At 35.4% G+C, this 13,780-nt stretch overlaps 1 protein-coding gene across 9 annotated transcripts in view; it reads left to right on the top strand.

Annotated features, from left to right (window-relative positions):
* LOC128182697 (SH3 and multiple ankyrin repeat domains protein 2-like) overlaps nucleotides 1-13,780 on the top strand; it is a 74,211-nt gene that overhangs the window by 21,665 nt on the left and 38,766 nt on the right. For 6 of the 9 annotated variants that reach the window (XM_052851417.1, XM_052851424.1, XM_052851416.1 and 3 more), the window contains exons 2-7: nucleotides 7,785-8,090; nucleotides 8,700-8,771; nucleotides 9,017-9,142; nucleotides 10,370-10,441; nucleotides 10,853-10,961; nucleotides 12,105-12,262. In XM_052851417.1, coding sequence (XP_052707377.1) covers nucleotides 7,887-8,090; nucleotides 8,700-8,771; nucleotides 9,017-9,142; nucleotides 10,370-10,441; nucleotides 10,853-10,961; nucleotides 12,105-12,262 — 741 coding nt within the window. In that variant the 5' untranslated portion in view covers nucleotides 7,785-7,886. Of the gene's footprint in view, nucleotides 1-1,610; nucleotides 1,743-6,642; nucleotides 6,662-7,123; nucleotides 7,331-7,784; nucleotides 8,091-8,699; nucleotides 8,772-9,016; nucleotides 9,143-10,369; nucleotides 10,442-10,852; nucleotides 10,962-12,104; nucleotides 12,263-13,780 lie in introns of those variants that run through there. The other 3 variants (XM_052851419.1, XM_052851421.1, XM_052851420.1) reach the window with 3 other exon arrangements.

Here is a 13,780-nt window from a genome sequence, read left to right as displayed (position 1 = left end):
CTAGGATTGAAATTGGTTGGTTTCATACAAAACGGCTAGAAACTGAAATCAAAGAGGTTGTGGAAGAGAGAGAGAGAGAGAGAGAGAGAGAGAGAGAGAGAGAGAGAGAGAGAGAGAGAGAGAGAGAGAGAGAGAGAGAGAGAGAGAGAGAGAGCAATATTTTTGTCTCATGAAGTTGACCTCTTATGACCTGAAACCCCTTTCCAGGTCAAAAACCTGAATTTGTCATTTGTGCACAAGAAAAAGAAAAAAAAGACATTTTAAGGAAGTGTATTACAACATATTCCAGTTGTTAGCACGGCCATTTTATTACAGTTGCATGGTGCACACAAAATGCTGACTTCATTGCGTGGTTTAACGTATGTACGTGTTGATATACACTGACTTCAGTTACCACCAGGATTTCTATTTCTGATGGAGTTACATTGGTACGATACTAATGCTTCCAAGTACCTTTCTGTACTGTTTTAGTTGCCTCCTTTGATAACAATCAACTACTGTCGCAGTTATGCAACAAAGTAGATCATTTTTTGTGTCTGGGGATGTAAGCTTGCCCCAAGAACATTATCACATCATGTCTATATCAGTTTGTTCTGGCCAGTGCATCATATTTCTCTGTTTTTCATACCTAACATACTCAGGTGTTACATAGACCTGTTCAGGAAATATACATGTATCTGTACCTTTGTACAGATACATGTATATTGCCTTTCATGGCAATATCATTAGGTCACAGTTGTACCTGATTGATTTAATATTTTTGTCTTTCTCTCCCATTGTACATTATGGGTTTGTGTGACCAAAATATAGCATTTTCTCAGTGTTTTGTGGTTTTTGTCAACTAGATGCCTGTATGTCTCTTTGTTGTATTGACTAACAATTGATGGAGGATGTCATATGACTGTCTTTGAAGTATGTGTCAAAGTACCATATATGTATACATGGGGGCTAAATTTTCATCCATTTATCGGATACCCTGAAGCCACCAATCAACATCCCCAAGTTATTTAACATTTATTAACACAGTCAATTCATTATATGAACCAGCACAACCATGAAATACCTTAAAAATTCCACAAAAATCCCCCCCTCCCTCCTTGAATTTAAATCATTCCTTAGTTATTGACTTGACTTTGGAAAACTTAACACAGGTCAGTCCTATTGTTTGTCTGTCTGTTTTATATTATATGTCTACCTGTGCCTTTATTTGTACATGCAATACAGATAAGCAATATTGTTGTGAAGCTATGTTCCTCAGACTTTGGGCAACAAAATTCTCTTTGCTTTGTCTGTCTGTCCATCTCTGTGCCTGTTTGTCTGTCTTTTTCAACGCTGCAGCTGATTGTTATCACACAATTTGACTTTGGGCAACATAACACGGGGGTTCTCCTGTTCTGTTTGTCTGTTTGCCTGTTGGTTGTTATGATAACACATTTCGTTGGCTCCCATCTTCTCCCACACTCTCTGAGGTATTTCCTCGTCACCATCCATAATTAATGACAAAAACACAGCTCCTCAAATCAACACAGCTAGATTATCTCATTCCCTGTTCTTGTCTGCAGTGACCCTCTTCTGAAGCTTTTTCCTCTTCTGAGGGAAGGGGGAACATTATATTTCTTCTCTTCTTTTTTCTCGTTCTCTCATCTCCTTGCACTTCTAGGATGTGATATCGTTTTCCTCTTGAGAGAGAGAGAGAGAAAGAGAGATGAAGATGTTGGGATATGGCTTTGAAAGTAAATGAGGTATGCCGATTCTGTTTTTGTTTTCCTGTCTGTGTGTGTGTGATCCTGGAATTAGCTTGAGCTGATTTAAGCCTGTATTTATGGCTCTGTGGCCTTTGTGATATTGATAATATATATTTCTTGGTCAGTCAGAGCATATAGGAGTGCTCAATCCATCGGCTGGCTAAAGAAATCTGTGGTTCAAGGGTATACTGGAATTGATTTGGGATGATTGAGTGAGCTGGGTTTGTATATCAGTATGTTTTTGTGTCTGTAATGAGTTGACAAATATGTCTGTAGTTATTTATGTATGCTGGCTCCAAGGCAATATAATTCAGTTCTTAGAAAGTTAAGCATTTGTTTGATTATTATTTGATTTAATGAGTATTGATTCACATGAAAAGCAGATGAAAATCAATAATGTGATAATGAAATTATTTATGATTCCTAATTGACCTTTGAAAAAATGCAGAGATTTTTTGATTTTTTTGATATTCATGTTTCTACTAATGCAGTATATATTTGATATTTTGACCAAAGGAGAAAATGCAAATGGTCCAAATGATATGAATAATGAATTAAATTTTTGGTTTTCATGCATTAACCATTGTTTTGTCAGACTTGTGTTTATAAACCAGTTTCTTCAGAGAACAATTAACATCAGGGGCTGAGATTTCGAACAAGGGAAGGTGAAAGTTTTGACATATTTTCCTGTTTGTAAGGTTTTTATCAGTTGAGCTTCGAAGTTGACATATCTGGTTTCTTCTTGCCTATGTTAGGAGCTTAGAAGCATCATGCCCAAACACCCAAATATTTTAAGCCTTATCGTGTTTGGAAATGGATCAAATTATTTTAGTCCAGTATGAAAAAGTAATTACAGATAATTGTTAAAGAAGGGGTCAGAATGGGTGGAAAAGTTGTGTGACTTGGTCGTGGTTGAATGCGATGTGTGTCCCAGACAAAATGGGTTTTTTTTTTGGTTGTTGCTGGTTTTTCTTTTTGGTTTCCAACAAATGAAGGTAAAAATATGTTTTGATTTGTTCAACATGCATTATGATTGTCATGAGTCATCAATTGGGAATTTTTTTTTTTTGTTTTTTGTGCAAAAATTGACATTTTTGGCCATTGAGCAAATTTTTCTTCCGTGTTGACATGTTGATTTCTTTTGCTTTTTGATTCAATTGAAAAATAACAATTTACTTATTAATAAGCATTAATGAAATATTGGTAATTACTAAAGAAGCATTATTGAATCAATTGACAGTTGTTCTTATTAATAAATCTGTTATATTTAGGAATTGCGTTTCAACTATATTCCAAAGGTTAATCTTTCTAGATGCAATGTTTTTAGTTTCAATGTCAATTTCCAGCTCATGTTTTGGATCAAGTCTTCTCTGGATTTCAGGAGCCATTCTAGCCTGGAGGGTCTAGCTTATCTGGATCTCCCCCCTCCATTCATTAATTACTGTTTTTATCTAATTATAAGTGATTGAATTGTAGGAACCGATGCCAGGAAGTCCATTTCATTCAGTTCCTCTGGTTAACTTCTGCGTAGCTTATCGGTCGGTTCCTAATGGACCTCTGATACGCTGCTTGTCTCTCATCTTCTCGATGAAAACACTTTACATTTATTATTTTCCTAACTAATTTTTGCATTAAATTAAAATGTAATTTATATTCTGTCCTTCATTTTTTTTTTTTTAAAACCCATCGTAAATAACTTTTTAAAAAAATTTCTGGTTTGCCGTAAAAATAAAAGAAATTAATTAATTAGCATAGTATATCATTAATTATTCAATGGTCTTAATGTCGTAGTCAGTGTATATTTTAATCACAAACTGGCTGCCTTGTTATAGCTCCTCCACAACAGAGTCCTCCTCAGTGAACTAGCTAATATTACAATGACGGAGAATTCTTATATCGGCTTTGATTTCCTGTGAAGTTTTCCGATGGCCGCTCACTGTGTGTTCTAGCTGTCTATAATTCTAGCAGACTTCTTTGATGGACAGAGATGCTCAAGTAAAGATCTTTTACCTTTCGGAATTGTTCAGGTGAATCAATTATTGATGGAGCTTGGCTTTTGATAGTTTGATCAACATCTCAGGCTAGCTGTTATATATATTTTTTTATTCCACCTCTGGTGAGTTGCATGTGTATTGTAACGACCAACCGACAGACTGTTGTCTTGGAGAATATTGATATAGGTGTACATGTCTATATGATTGTTTCTGTGGACGAGGGCATTGGATTTTACCACTAACCAATTCAAGCCGTCTTAAAAAAAAAAAGAGGAGAAATCGCATTCATCAGTTGGACATAAGTAGGATATTATTGCAGGAATTTTCTGGATTTATTAGATTTTGTGTGCACTTAGAGGTAATATTTATAGTTAAAAGTTTGTGTGTGTGTGGGGGGGGGGGGGGGGGTCCCTGTCTGTAAGAATTACATCAGTGTACCGGTAAGTGTACAAGGCATCGAGCTACCTCTCTTGTAATGCACTTGTAGACAAAATCCACAACAGTTGTCAATGCATGTTTTATTTTATTATTTCTTCTTTTTTTTTAAGGAGGAGATTTATAATGCACATGCATTGGTAAGAACTTAAAGTCATGATTTATGCTCTGACCAAGATGGGAGAAATTTGTGGTTTTATGATCTTACTAGAAAGTGGTTTTGCTAGGCAGAAAACAAGGGGTTTGGTTTGTAGATTTTGTCCCGTGATTCGGTGTATTTCGGTAACTTTCTCTTCTCTGTCAGACAGTAGCTATGTAACAGTTTCATCATCTTAAGGCTTTACGACAAACCTATGTCAAAATTACCTGAAAGTGACAGGCTGATTTTGTGTAAGTCTGAGGCTTCAAATACCTGGTATATCTGCCGATTATGACAGGCCTGATGTTTAACTCCTATTGAAAAGCTATTAATTATATCGGTGTGCCTGTAAGCATTATAGACATATTATAGATCATGCAGGAAAGATGTTTCTTAGGTGCACATATCACATGGTGAATTGATATGCAGCAGGAGTCAACCTCTAATTAGTTACAAATGTTGGGATATACGTACCATACCAGACTGATATTATAGGTGAAACGAGGGGAGAAATATTTTTTCTGTTTCATTGCCTTGAAGAACTGCTTGTTGATGATCCAAGGGAGACAGCGAAAAAATCTCAGCTGTGTTAGTTTTGTGTTTACATTTTCGAGACATATGGAGAGGAGAACCGAATGCTTTGATTTGTGGACATACAGTGAGTACCGGTATATGAACTTAATCATATTGCACTGCTTGATCAGCTGATGTATGTCAACATTGAAATCTACAAGGTTTGCTTTGGTTAATGTGGGATATGTATATTTCCTGTGACCTTCATATCCACATGAAGTACCATGCAAAGAAATTTGATTTTTATTGTTTAATGAATTCATGAATTGAAGGCCAGGCAGTTTTTTCTTTGAAAAGACAATTCCGTATTGGATATATTTGCCACTTTTTGTGTAGTAATTTATATGCATGCAAACGCATTAAAAAATATTATTTATGTTAATATCAAATTTCAATTGTTCTAATTTGAAGGTGACAGCATCTATATTACTCTAAAAAATGGTAAATAAAAAAAACTTTGAAAGCTAATAGCATAAATTACTGGTACTTAAGGAAAACCTTGAAGCCCACAAATTTAATAACTTTACAAACAATTAAAACTTTCTTTTTTAGTTTTTAGACTTTTCAAACTCGGTCAAGAAAAATTGAAGGTGACAATTTATAGAAAGCTTAAATGTGATTTCTGCTTGATGTAACCTACAACATAACATTACCTGAAATTGTCAATGATTAACGCTAGGTGTATAACGAGAGAAGGAAGAACTCTGTCTAATTACACTACCTGTCAACGGTCCTCTGTGCTTTATATCACAGAGGTACCGGCAATAACAGTTTTATTCCCTTCCTGTCATTAATTTAGCGTTATTATGGATTAATTAATTTGACGGTGATCGAGGATTGTGTTTTTGGGGATGAGGGAAAGACGTCTTTCCTCGTTTTTGGTGGGCTACGAATTTTGACAAGTGAGTTGATTTGGGTCAGGTTGGGTTCAGTTTGTTTTTCTATGCAATTGAGGGAAATTTCTCTCTGCATATGTTAAGTTATGGAGATAAGAAAGGTATATCTATATAATCGGGAGTAATTTTCTGTAATAATCTATTTAAAAACCATGTTGATTGCAAAAAAAAAAACTTTAACATTTCAAGTATTTGAGTGCATTATTGTAATATACTCCCAAAATGTTATTGCAACGTGCATTGTATAATATATGAAAAATACATGGTAATTGAATGTTACATTGGTGTTCTTTAAATACTTTAAAGTTAACATTGCTGAGTAATACCGCTATATATTAAGATACAAATCAGCATTTCGACGAATATGACCGGAAGAAAAATAGGATCATCCCTATTTGATGGCGATTGTCTCATTGTTTATTATTATGAGGTGTTGATACCTATCTTTGGGTACATATACTATATTAAATCACCTGATTTCCCCCCAAATACAGAGCTGAAAGACCTCAGGAATTATCTCTGTATAAGATCTCAAAAACAGCTACGAGGCATGCAAACACTCTGAACAATAAGCCACTTATTGTGCTCCCGAAATATCACGGAAAAACACACAACTGTTCCGCAAAGTTTCTGTTTTCCAAATGCATGAGCGGGATGTGAGATCCCTTAAGGTAACTGCACTCTAGTGCATGGCCTTTAGACGCTGGGGTCTCTGATGCATGTGTAGTTTTTTTCTCTCTCTCTCCTTTCTCTCTCTCTTTTTCTCTGTACATACCGGCCAGGATGTTATTTATAGGAAATTAACACACTTCGTGAGGTGAACATCTGATCAATCTACATCAGCGGCAATCGGCCATGGATCAAAGAACGCACTCAAATGTATGTCAATTTGTCCCCCCTCCAAAAATTCTGCTAATTTGGTCGTTTTTTGTGGGGGTTTTTTTTACTCTCTCTTTCATTTTTTGTGTGTGAGGGGTTGACAACAATAGGTTCAGGTATGGATTAAAAAATTGTTTCAAAGTGAAAATTTCCTGAGTTATTAAGGTATGATTATTTGTATATGGTAGAATGTTAATTGAAATCTTGAATCTTATGTGGAAGGTTTTCATTGCATTGTGTTTAAAATATGCAGGTAGTGTGTAGTTATTATTTTAGCTAGATGAATCTTTGAGGATATTTAGTCAAATTTTGTATCATAGCTAGGTGATGTGAGTATTTATCTTGATTGGGAAAGAAACCCCTAAAAAATACCCCACGTATAATTATCATTCAGACAATGTCATATGTCATGCTGTTGTTCAGTTAAAAGTTAAAGATAGCAGTGCTAAATTAATATATGTTACTAATTGTTTCCTTTTGGAGGGCTGTTAAATTAAATTTCCTGTTTTGCTCAGACATTTATCAGTAAGGTGATTTATTGACAGGTATATTCGTATATGTACAACATACAGGTATGATTCAAATGTGCATTGCCCTGAGATGACTTGGGTTAGATCATCCATACTCCATGTAATATGGATTCTGATGGATTATGTACTCAAGCACAAGGTGACTATGCATGTACATATGTTTTTGAGGTTGAAATTGTTTTGATTTAAATATGGGGGGGGGGGGGGAGGTGGGGTATCAGACATTTTTGTAAACTATTCTGCCTCCAGACCTCTTTTTCTGGGAATTTTCTTGTCGTTCAACCTAATTATTATTTTGTGAACTGTATTCCAATTGATACAAACCAGGTTGAAAGAGGAAGAAAATGGTGGGGTTTTTTTTTTTCATATTAAAATGATGACCTAGCTCAGATGCATGTTCAATCATCATCCGGAATTGCATCTGTGACACTTTGTTCAATATGATGTACATTCCCAGCCAGATTGTACCACCTGTTTTTAATCAAGTCAGCAAATTCAATATGGCCATGAACAGCAAGTGAAAACCGACTTCCAAACAAGTATATAACCATTTCATTTTCCCAATGTTATAATTTTTTTTTTCCCCTTTTCAGGTTTTTCCTCATTAGGAACTGACACGGAGTGATTGATCATAACAGGAGAAATTTTCATCTGCAGAGTCTCGGGAAACAAGATATTCTCCGACCGGTAATGGGATGGTTTTCGAAATGAGCATCCAGGACTTTGATGATCAGACACAGGATCACTTGTTCCCTCACCGCAATGGGGGCGTGGACTACCGCGAGGGGTCCTTCATATCCGAGGAGGTCAAAGGTTATCAGGAACCCGGAGTCTATCACTCGGATAGTCAGGTCGGGACAGTCTTCATCAGGATTTCGGTTCCGGAGCTGAAACTACAGGTAATTTAAGATAAATTTTTCTGAATACTGATAGATTTGTTTTTGGATTTTCTGTAATATACTGTAAAATCAAGTTATGATGCGACTGTCTTCATACAGATTTCGGTTCCAGAGCTTCAGTTGAACTGAAATCCTTAGCTAGTAGACTTTTTCTGATCAGATTTGTCTTTATTAATTAAAGACTATACATAAGGAATCAAAAATTTTTTACGGATGAGTTTCATTAGAATTGTAAATATTGAAAATAGATGAGACAAATTTAATTTTTGTGTAACCCTTTACATGTAATTCAACAACTGTGACAAGATTGATTTGTCTATTCAAAATTCAATAAGGAATTTAGTGACCTTCAGAAATTCCATTTTCAAACTCCTTAATTAAATGCCACATAAAAAACAAATGTTAAACTTATTTTGAAATTGAAAAAATCAATCTTATCCAAAAGATTTGTTTAAAAATCAGTTTGATATTTGTATGCTAGCGGTGGTATTCTTATTCCATATTCAAGGTCAAAGTGCAATTACAAAAAAAAGAAGGGAATTTCAAGGATGCATGTTAAATGAATGTTGAGATTAAAATATTCTACTTTAGTTATCATTTGTGTTTCAGAAATGTTTGCAGTTTGAGCTAGATGAAACAGTATGGCAGGCCAAACAAAGGATCCTGGGGTCTTTTGCAAAGGTAGGTACAAAGTTGCTAAGTTGGTATTGGACACTTTGATATTTTAATGTGGACATCATGGATATACTTATATATATACATCATATTCAAAATGTATTTGATCACCATTTTACAATTCTCAAAATAGTCCCTTACCTTTTTTTTTTTTATAAGCCTTTACCTGGTTTCAAATCTATATGTATGCTGTGTAAAGAAGTTTCAGTAACAGATAAAACCAAGAAGTTTGATTTTCTCTTTTTTAATAGGATCTAAAAGATGCAGTCAACTATGGTCTGTACTGTCCACCAATGAACGGGAGGGCGGGGAAATTTCTGGATGAAGAGCGGCTGCTGAGAGAGTACCCCCTACAGGGACCCATAGGATTCCTGGAGGTAATGCCAAGGCTTTTATAATTCTTGATTCATCCAGAGTTCTCACAGAAAATGAGTATGTATTGAAAGGGGGGGGGGTTATAGTGGATTACCAAGGGATGAGTGTACTTCATCATTTACTCTTGTAGGATAAGGAAAAGGGGAGGGGGGATTACATCAAAGTTACCTAACTAAACCTTTTGGTTGGATAAATAAACAATGCAGGAATTAATATCATTGCATTGATTAGGGGTGATGATAGTACAATAAATTTTTCAGAAATCTACAAGTGCAGTTTTATAACGCCTCCAAGCAATTGAGAGGAGTTTGAGGACTAGCTACATGCGCTATACTTCAGCATACTGATACTAGTTCATAGCGTGATACTCTTTTGATTTGTAAACGTATATTGTGAGGAATGTTTTGAAACTGATCAGGCTGTAGGGGTAGTACATACATATATGCAGTCAAACTTCGTTATCTCGAATTAGATGGGACTGTTTAAAAACTTCGAGATATCTGAGTATTCGAGATATCAAGGGTTAAATACTAAAAAAAAACTAGTAGTTGGGACTAACAAATCACTTTGACATATCCATTGTATTCAAGATATCAGTGTTCGAGATACCAAAGTTCAACTGTATATATATGTACATGTTTATGCAACAGCTTCCGTAATTTGAATCCGCTGACATTAATATTTCTTCTTGTCAGAACAAGAATTTGACCATCTGATAAAATGTTATTTTTAGACTGGTTGTCAGCTGATCTATAGGAAACGACATTAATTTCATATATTTTTACTTTGGTGCAAGACTAATATGAAATGACACGAAGGGATTTATTGAACAAAATTGGCACCAAAATTGAGTTTTTAAACCAATAAGCTCAGATGGTTTAAAATCTCTTGCCCATGGGTTTTTTTTTTCCAGGAAGCAATTATTTTCATATCATCCAAGTTACTATAGCTTTAGGGGTTTTTTCTTATTGTCATTTTGCTTTGGAAAGTGCAACATCCAGCCAATTTAAGCATTTTATGAGCTTTTCAAGGGAAAAGTTATCCAATTCAGAAATGCACTAAAAATCTAGAGATCAGTTATTTGGCTCAAATCTATAGTCTCCTTTTTTGCCTTGCAATGATATGACCTGGAAAAGAAGTTCTAGCTATCATATTAGGAACATGACCAGATAAATTCTATTTTTTGAAGGTGAATTGAAATATATAATAATTTTTTTCTTTGTTTTCAGTTCAAGTACAAGAAGAGGGTGTACAAGATGATGCATGTTAATGTGAGGAAGTTAAAACAGCTTCATGTAAAGGTAGGTAGTGTGGATTTTCCAGCGGAGGGGGGGGGGGGGGTATAAAATATTTGAAAATTTTTGCAACATATCCATAATGCATATTATAGATATCCAATGGTAGGGAGCTTCAGTGTGCTAAGGCCCATAGTAAAACGCTCCTGTATTAATTTAAATGTAGTTTTGTCCTGCAACCTCTGTGATGAAAAAATCGGTGACAGATCTAGCACTTAATGGACATGCATGTTCATTAGCACTGTCCCTAATTGATAATTAGCAGTGGCATACTGTCATGATTTTATGGGAGAACTGACACGTCAGTCCCCCTGACACCTATAGCTATACTACTGCAGGCCGCTGTGAATGGAACAGTTGTCTGATGAGCACAAATTAACTCCTCTCTTATTCTGTGTGTGTTTGTGTGTGTTGTAGGGCAACCTGAGACATTTTATTGACTATGTCAAAACCGGAAACCTAGAGAAAGTCAACAAGATGACTAATAAAGGGCTGGACCCCAACTTCCACGATTCTGGCACAGGAGGTATGGATCTAATAATAAAAAGTCACCAAAAAAGATTTCAAGGAACATAATACAACTGAATACAACCCTATTTCATGGCACTGTTGATGTTTTTTATTATGACCATAGAATTGACTTTTTTCCAGTCTTATTTTTCTCATTTGTACTATGCAACCTTTTATAATTTTCAATCTTACTATTCTTTTTATCTAAACAAAATAGAGATGACATTAAAGGTCAGAGGTCAATGCATTTTAAAGCTCAAGGTCATTCACAAGTTCAAGGTCATTCATCAAGACCAAGGTCAAATTGATTACAATTGTATGTTTATAGCTATAGGGCGTTATCCTGTTTCTAAGCTTTATGATATTTGCAATGAGGTAAACACATCTGTTGCACCCTACTATAAATGGTCGTTTAGCAAGGATGATGTCCCGATGACTAACACTTATGGTTCATTGAACTAGATTTTATTTGTCAAAACTATGGATTTATCTATACTGTACCATGTTCTACAGACAGCCACTGAATCACTGAATAAAAACAAGAATTTATTTTAAATTATCTATTCATATATGTTATGTGGATTGATATCATAATGCACTGTGTACAATGGTGTAAAATACAGAAACGTTGAATATAGATCTAAAATGGAAATTACCTTTGTGAATATGTAAATTCACAAAGTGATAATGTGAAGTTTGCCAGATTTCATGATTAGCTCCTAAAATGAGATATTGTTTTATAACAAGAGTAATATACAAAATATGTATCCTTAAAGAGTCATTTCTGATCAGTACATTGTAGAGGGTTGAAATTTGTCCATGTTACATGTTGAAAGAAAATGGCAACAGATGTAGATATATGACAGGGATGATTTTTTTTTATAAAAACTGATTATATATAAAAGATTTCTGTAAATAAGAATTTCAGATGAAAAGTATACTAACTTTCACCTAAGGGTGAAAATTAAGAACACACCTAATTATTTACATAGCAAAAGTTAGTTGAATTGAAGAAAAACAGAATAACTTTCAAAATTTGTTATTTAATCCTTTTGCAACCCAATACACCTAAGTAGCTCTCTTTGTATTCTATTTTATCTCTCTGCAACATAAGATAATGTTGTTGACACTAAGAACCATGTCTTCCCTCTGATTGCAGAAACTCCGCTGTGTCTGGCAGTGTCCATGTGTAAGCCCAAGTGTCGGGAGCTGATCATCAGCCTGGCGGGCGGGGGAGCCCATCTAGACTTCAGGAACAAGAAGGGCATGACAGCCCTCCATGTCGCCGTGGTAGCAGGCAACTTGGAAGCCATTAAGGTGAGTAGTGGGCAGATAGGCATTAATGGGCATGTAGGTCTTAGTGGGCAGGTAGGTCTTAGTGGGCAAATAGGTCTTAGTGGGCAGAATTTTTATGGCTTTTTGTGTGTCCTGGGACAGAGGTCAGCGTAAGAAAACAGGCTAATTGGAAGAGATTGGGATAGTAAGAGGCGTAATAGAATAGCCAAGATGGGCAACTGACGCTTATAATTACTTTGAATATATGTTTTATCACAGTTTACTAAGAACTTGTGTAGGCAATGGGCATTACAGAGGCCATGAATGGAAATATAATGATGGGCTAGTGCAGCAGGATAAGTGTGGTTTCTTTGTTGTGTTTGATTGCCTATTTTCTGTCCAGCTTTGGACTTGCAAATGGTTTTTGCCATTGGTTTAATTCGCAAGGAATGTGATATCATAGCATAATACAGGAGAAAACAACATGGAATGGACTTCTGATCAAAAGACAATTGTTAACTGAGTGTAACGGTGGACATCTTGTGAGATTGATTAGTTTCTATTCTAAGGCTTCAAATACTGTTAAGAGATGGAAAGGTTTGAACTCTAGTTTTACAATTTAAATTGCCATTTTGCTATGCCCTTACACTGAGATGTAGGATTTCAAAGTTCACACTATTTGTGTTAATGCTAGTGAAAAAAAGTGTTGTATTTTGGATGTTTCTTGTTTAAGTTGTTTCTTGCACCTATACTTACATGACGTCAATATGAAGTGTCAGTTGTCACATCTGAAAATAATAAGGTAACCTTCGTGGTGGAAGAATTAAACATTGTTCTTAGACAAGTGCATTGCATTTGATTTAATTTTTTCATGCACTTTTCATCCTTGATTTCATAACATGTCAGAATAATGAAATTTAACAATGGGGGCATTATTTCGATATCATTGATTCTAATGTTTTTCTTGCTTTATATGCAGCACTCTAAGCTTGTACTTTGGACAAGGTAGAAAGGGGGGAATTAAACATTCCTGTAATTTTGGAGTCAATACAGGTCAACATAGTTGGAAAGTGAATCATGATGTAAGAACCTCATACATCCCTTGTCCAACATCTTGTAAGCTAAACTCTGTCATCAGAAAGCCATAGCCATGTTTCCTTTGCCTTGGTTCAGCGGTCCCTTTTGTGCAACAGGCGTTGTGGATGGCCATTAATCAAATTGAAACGGGGATGTTTTTTTTTTCTCTTCTATTGATCATCTTTGTTGTTTATTTACGAAATGGCTCTCTCCATGTCTAGTTGATGCATGGTACAGACTATAGCTACATATGGTCAGATTAATTTTGCCTTGCGATAGGTAGGTGTTGGCCGTTTCTGGTCCAGATAGGTTCACAGAGATAGAAATGCACCATACATTACCATAAATATAAACAGCCCCCCCCCCTTTTTTTTAGTTGAGGATTTATTAGGGAGAGGGAAGTGCATGGTTCCCACAAAGTAATGGGATTAATTGATATAAAAGCCTACTCTGATGGTACCTAGCACATAATGTATTATATGT

This window comes from Crassostrea angulata, chromosome 5 (genome assembly GCF_025612915.1).
Source record: "Crassostrea angulata isolate pt1a10 chromosome 5, ASM2561291v2, whole genome shotgun sequence".
NCBI lineage: Eukaryota > Metazoa > Mollusca > Bivalvia > Ostreida > Ostreidae > Magallana > Magallana angulata.
The sequence above is the reverse complement of the archived record's forward strand: the minus strand, read 5'-3'. Positions and strand labels throughout refer to the sequence as shown.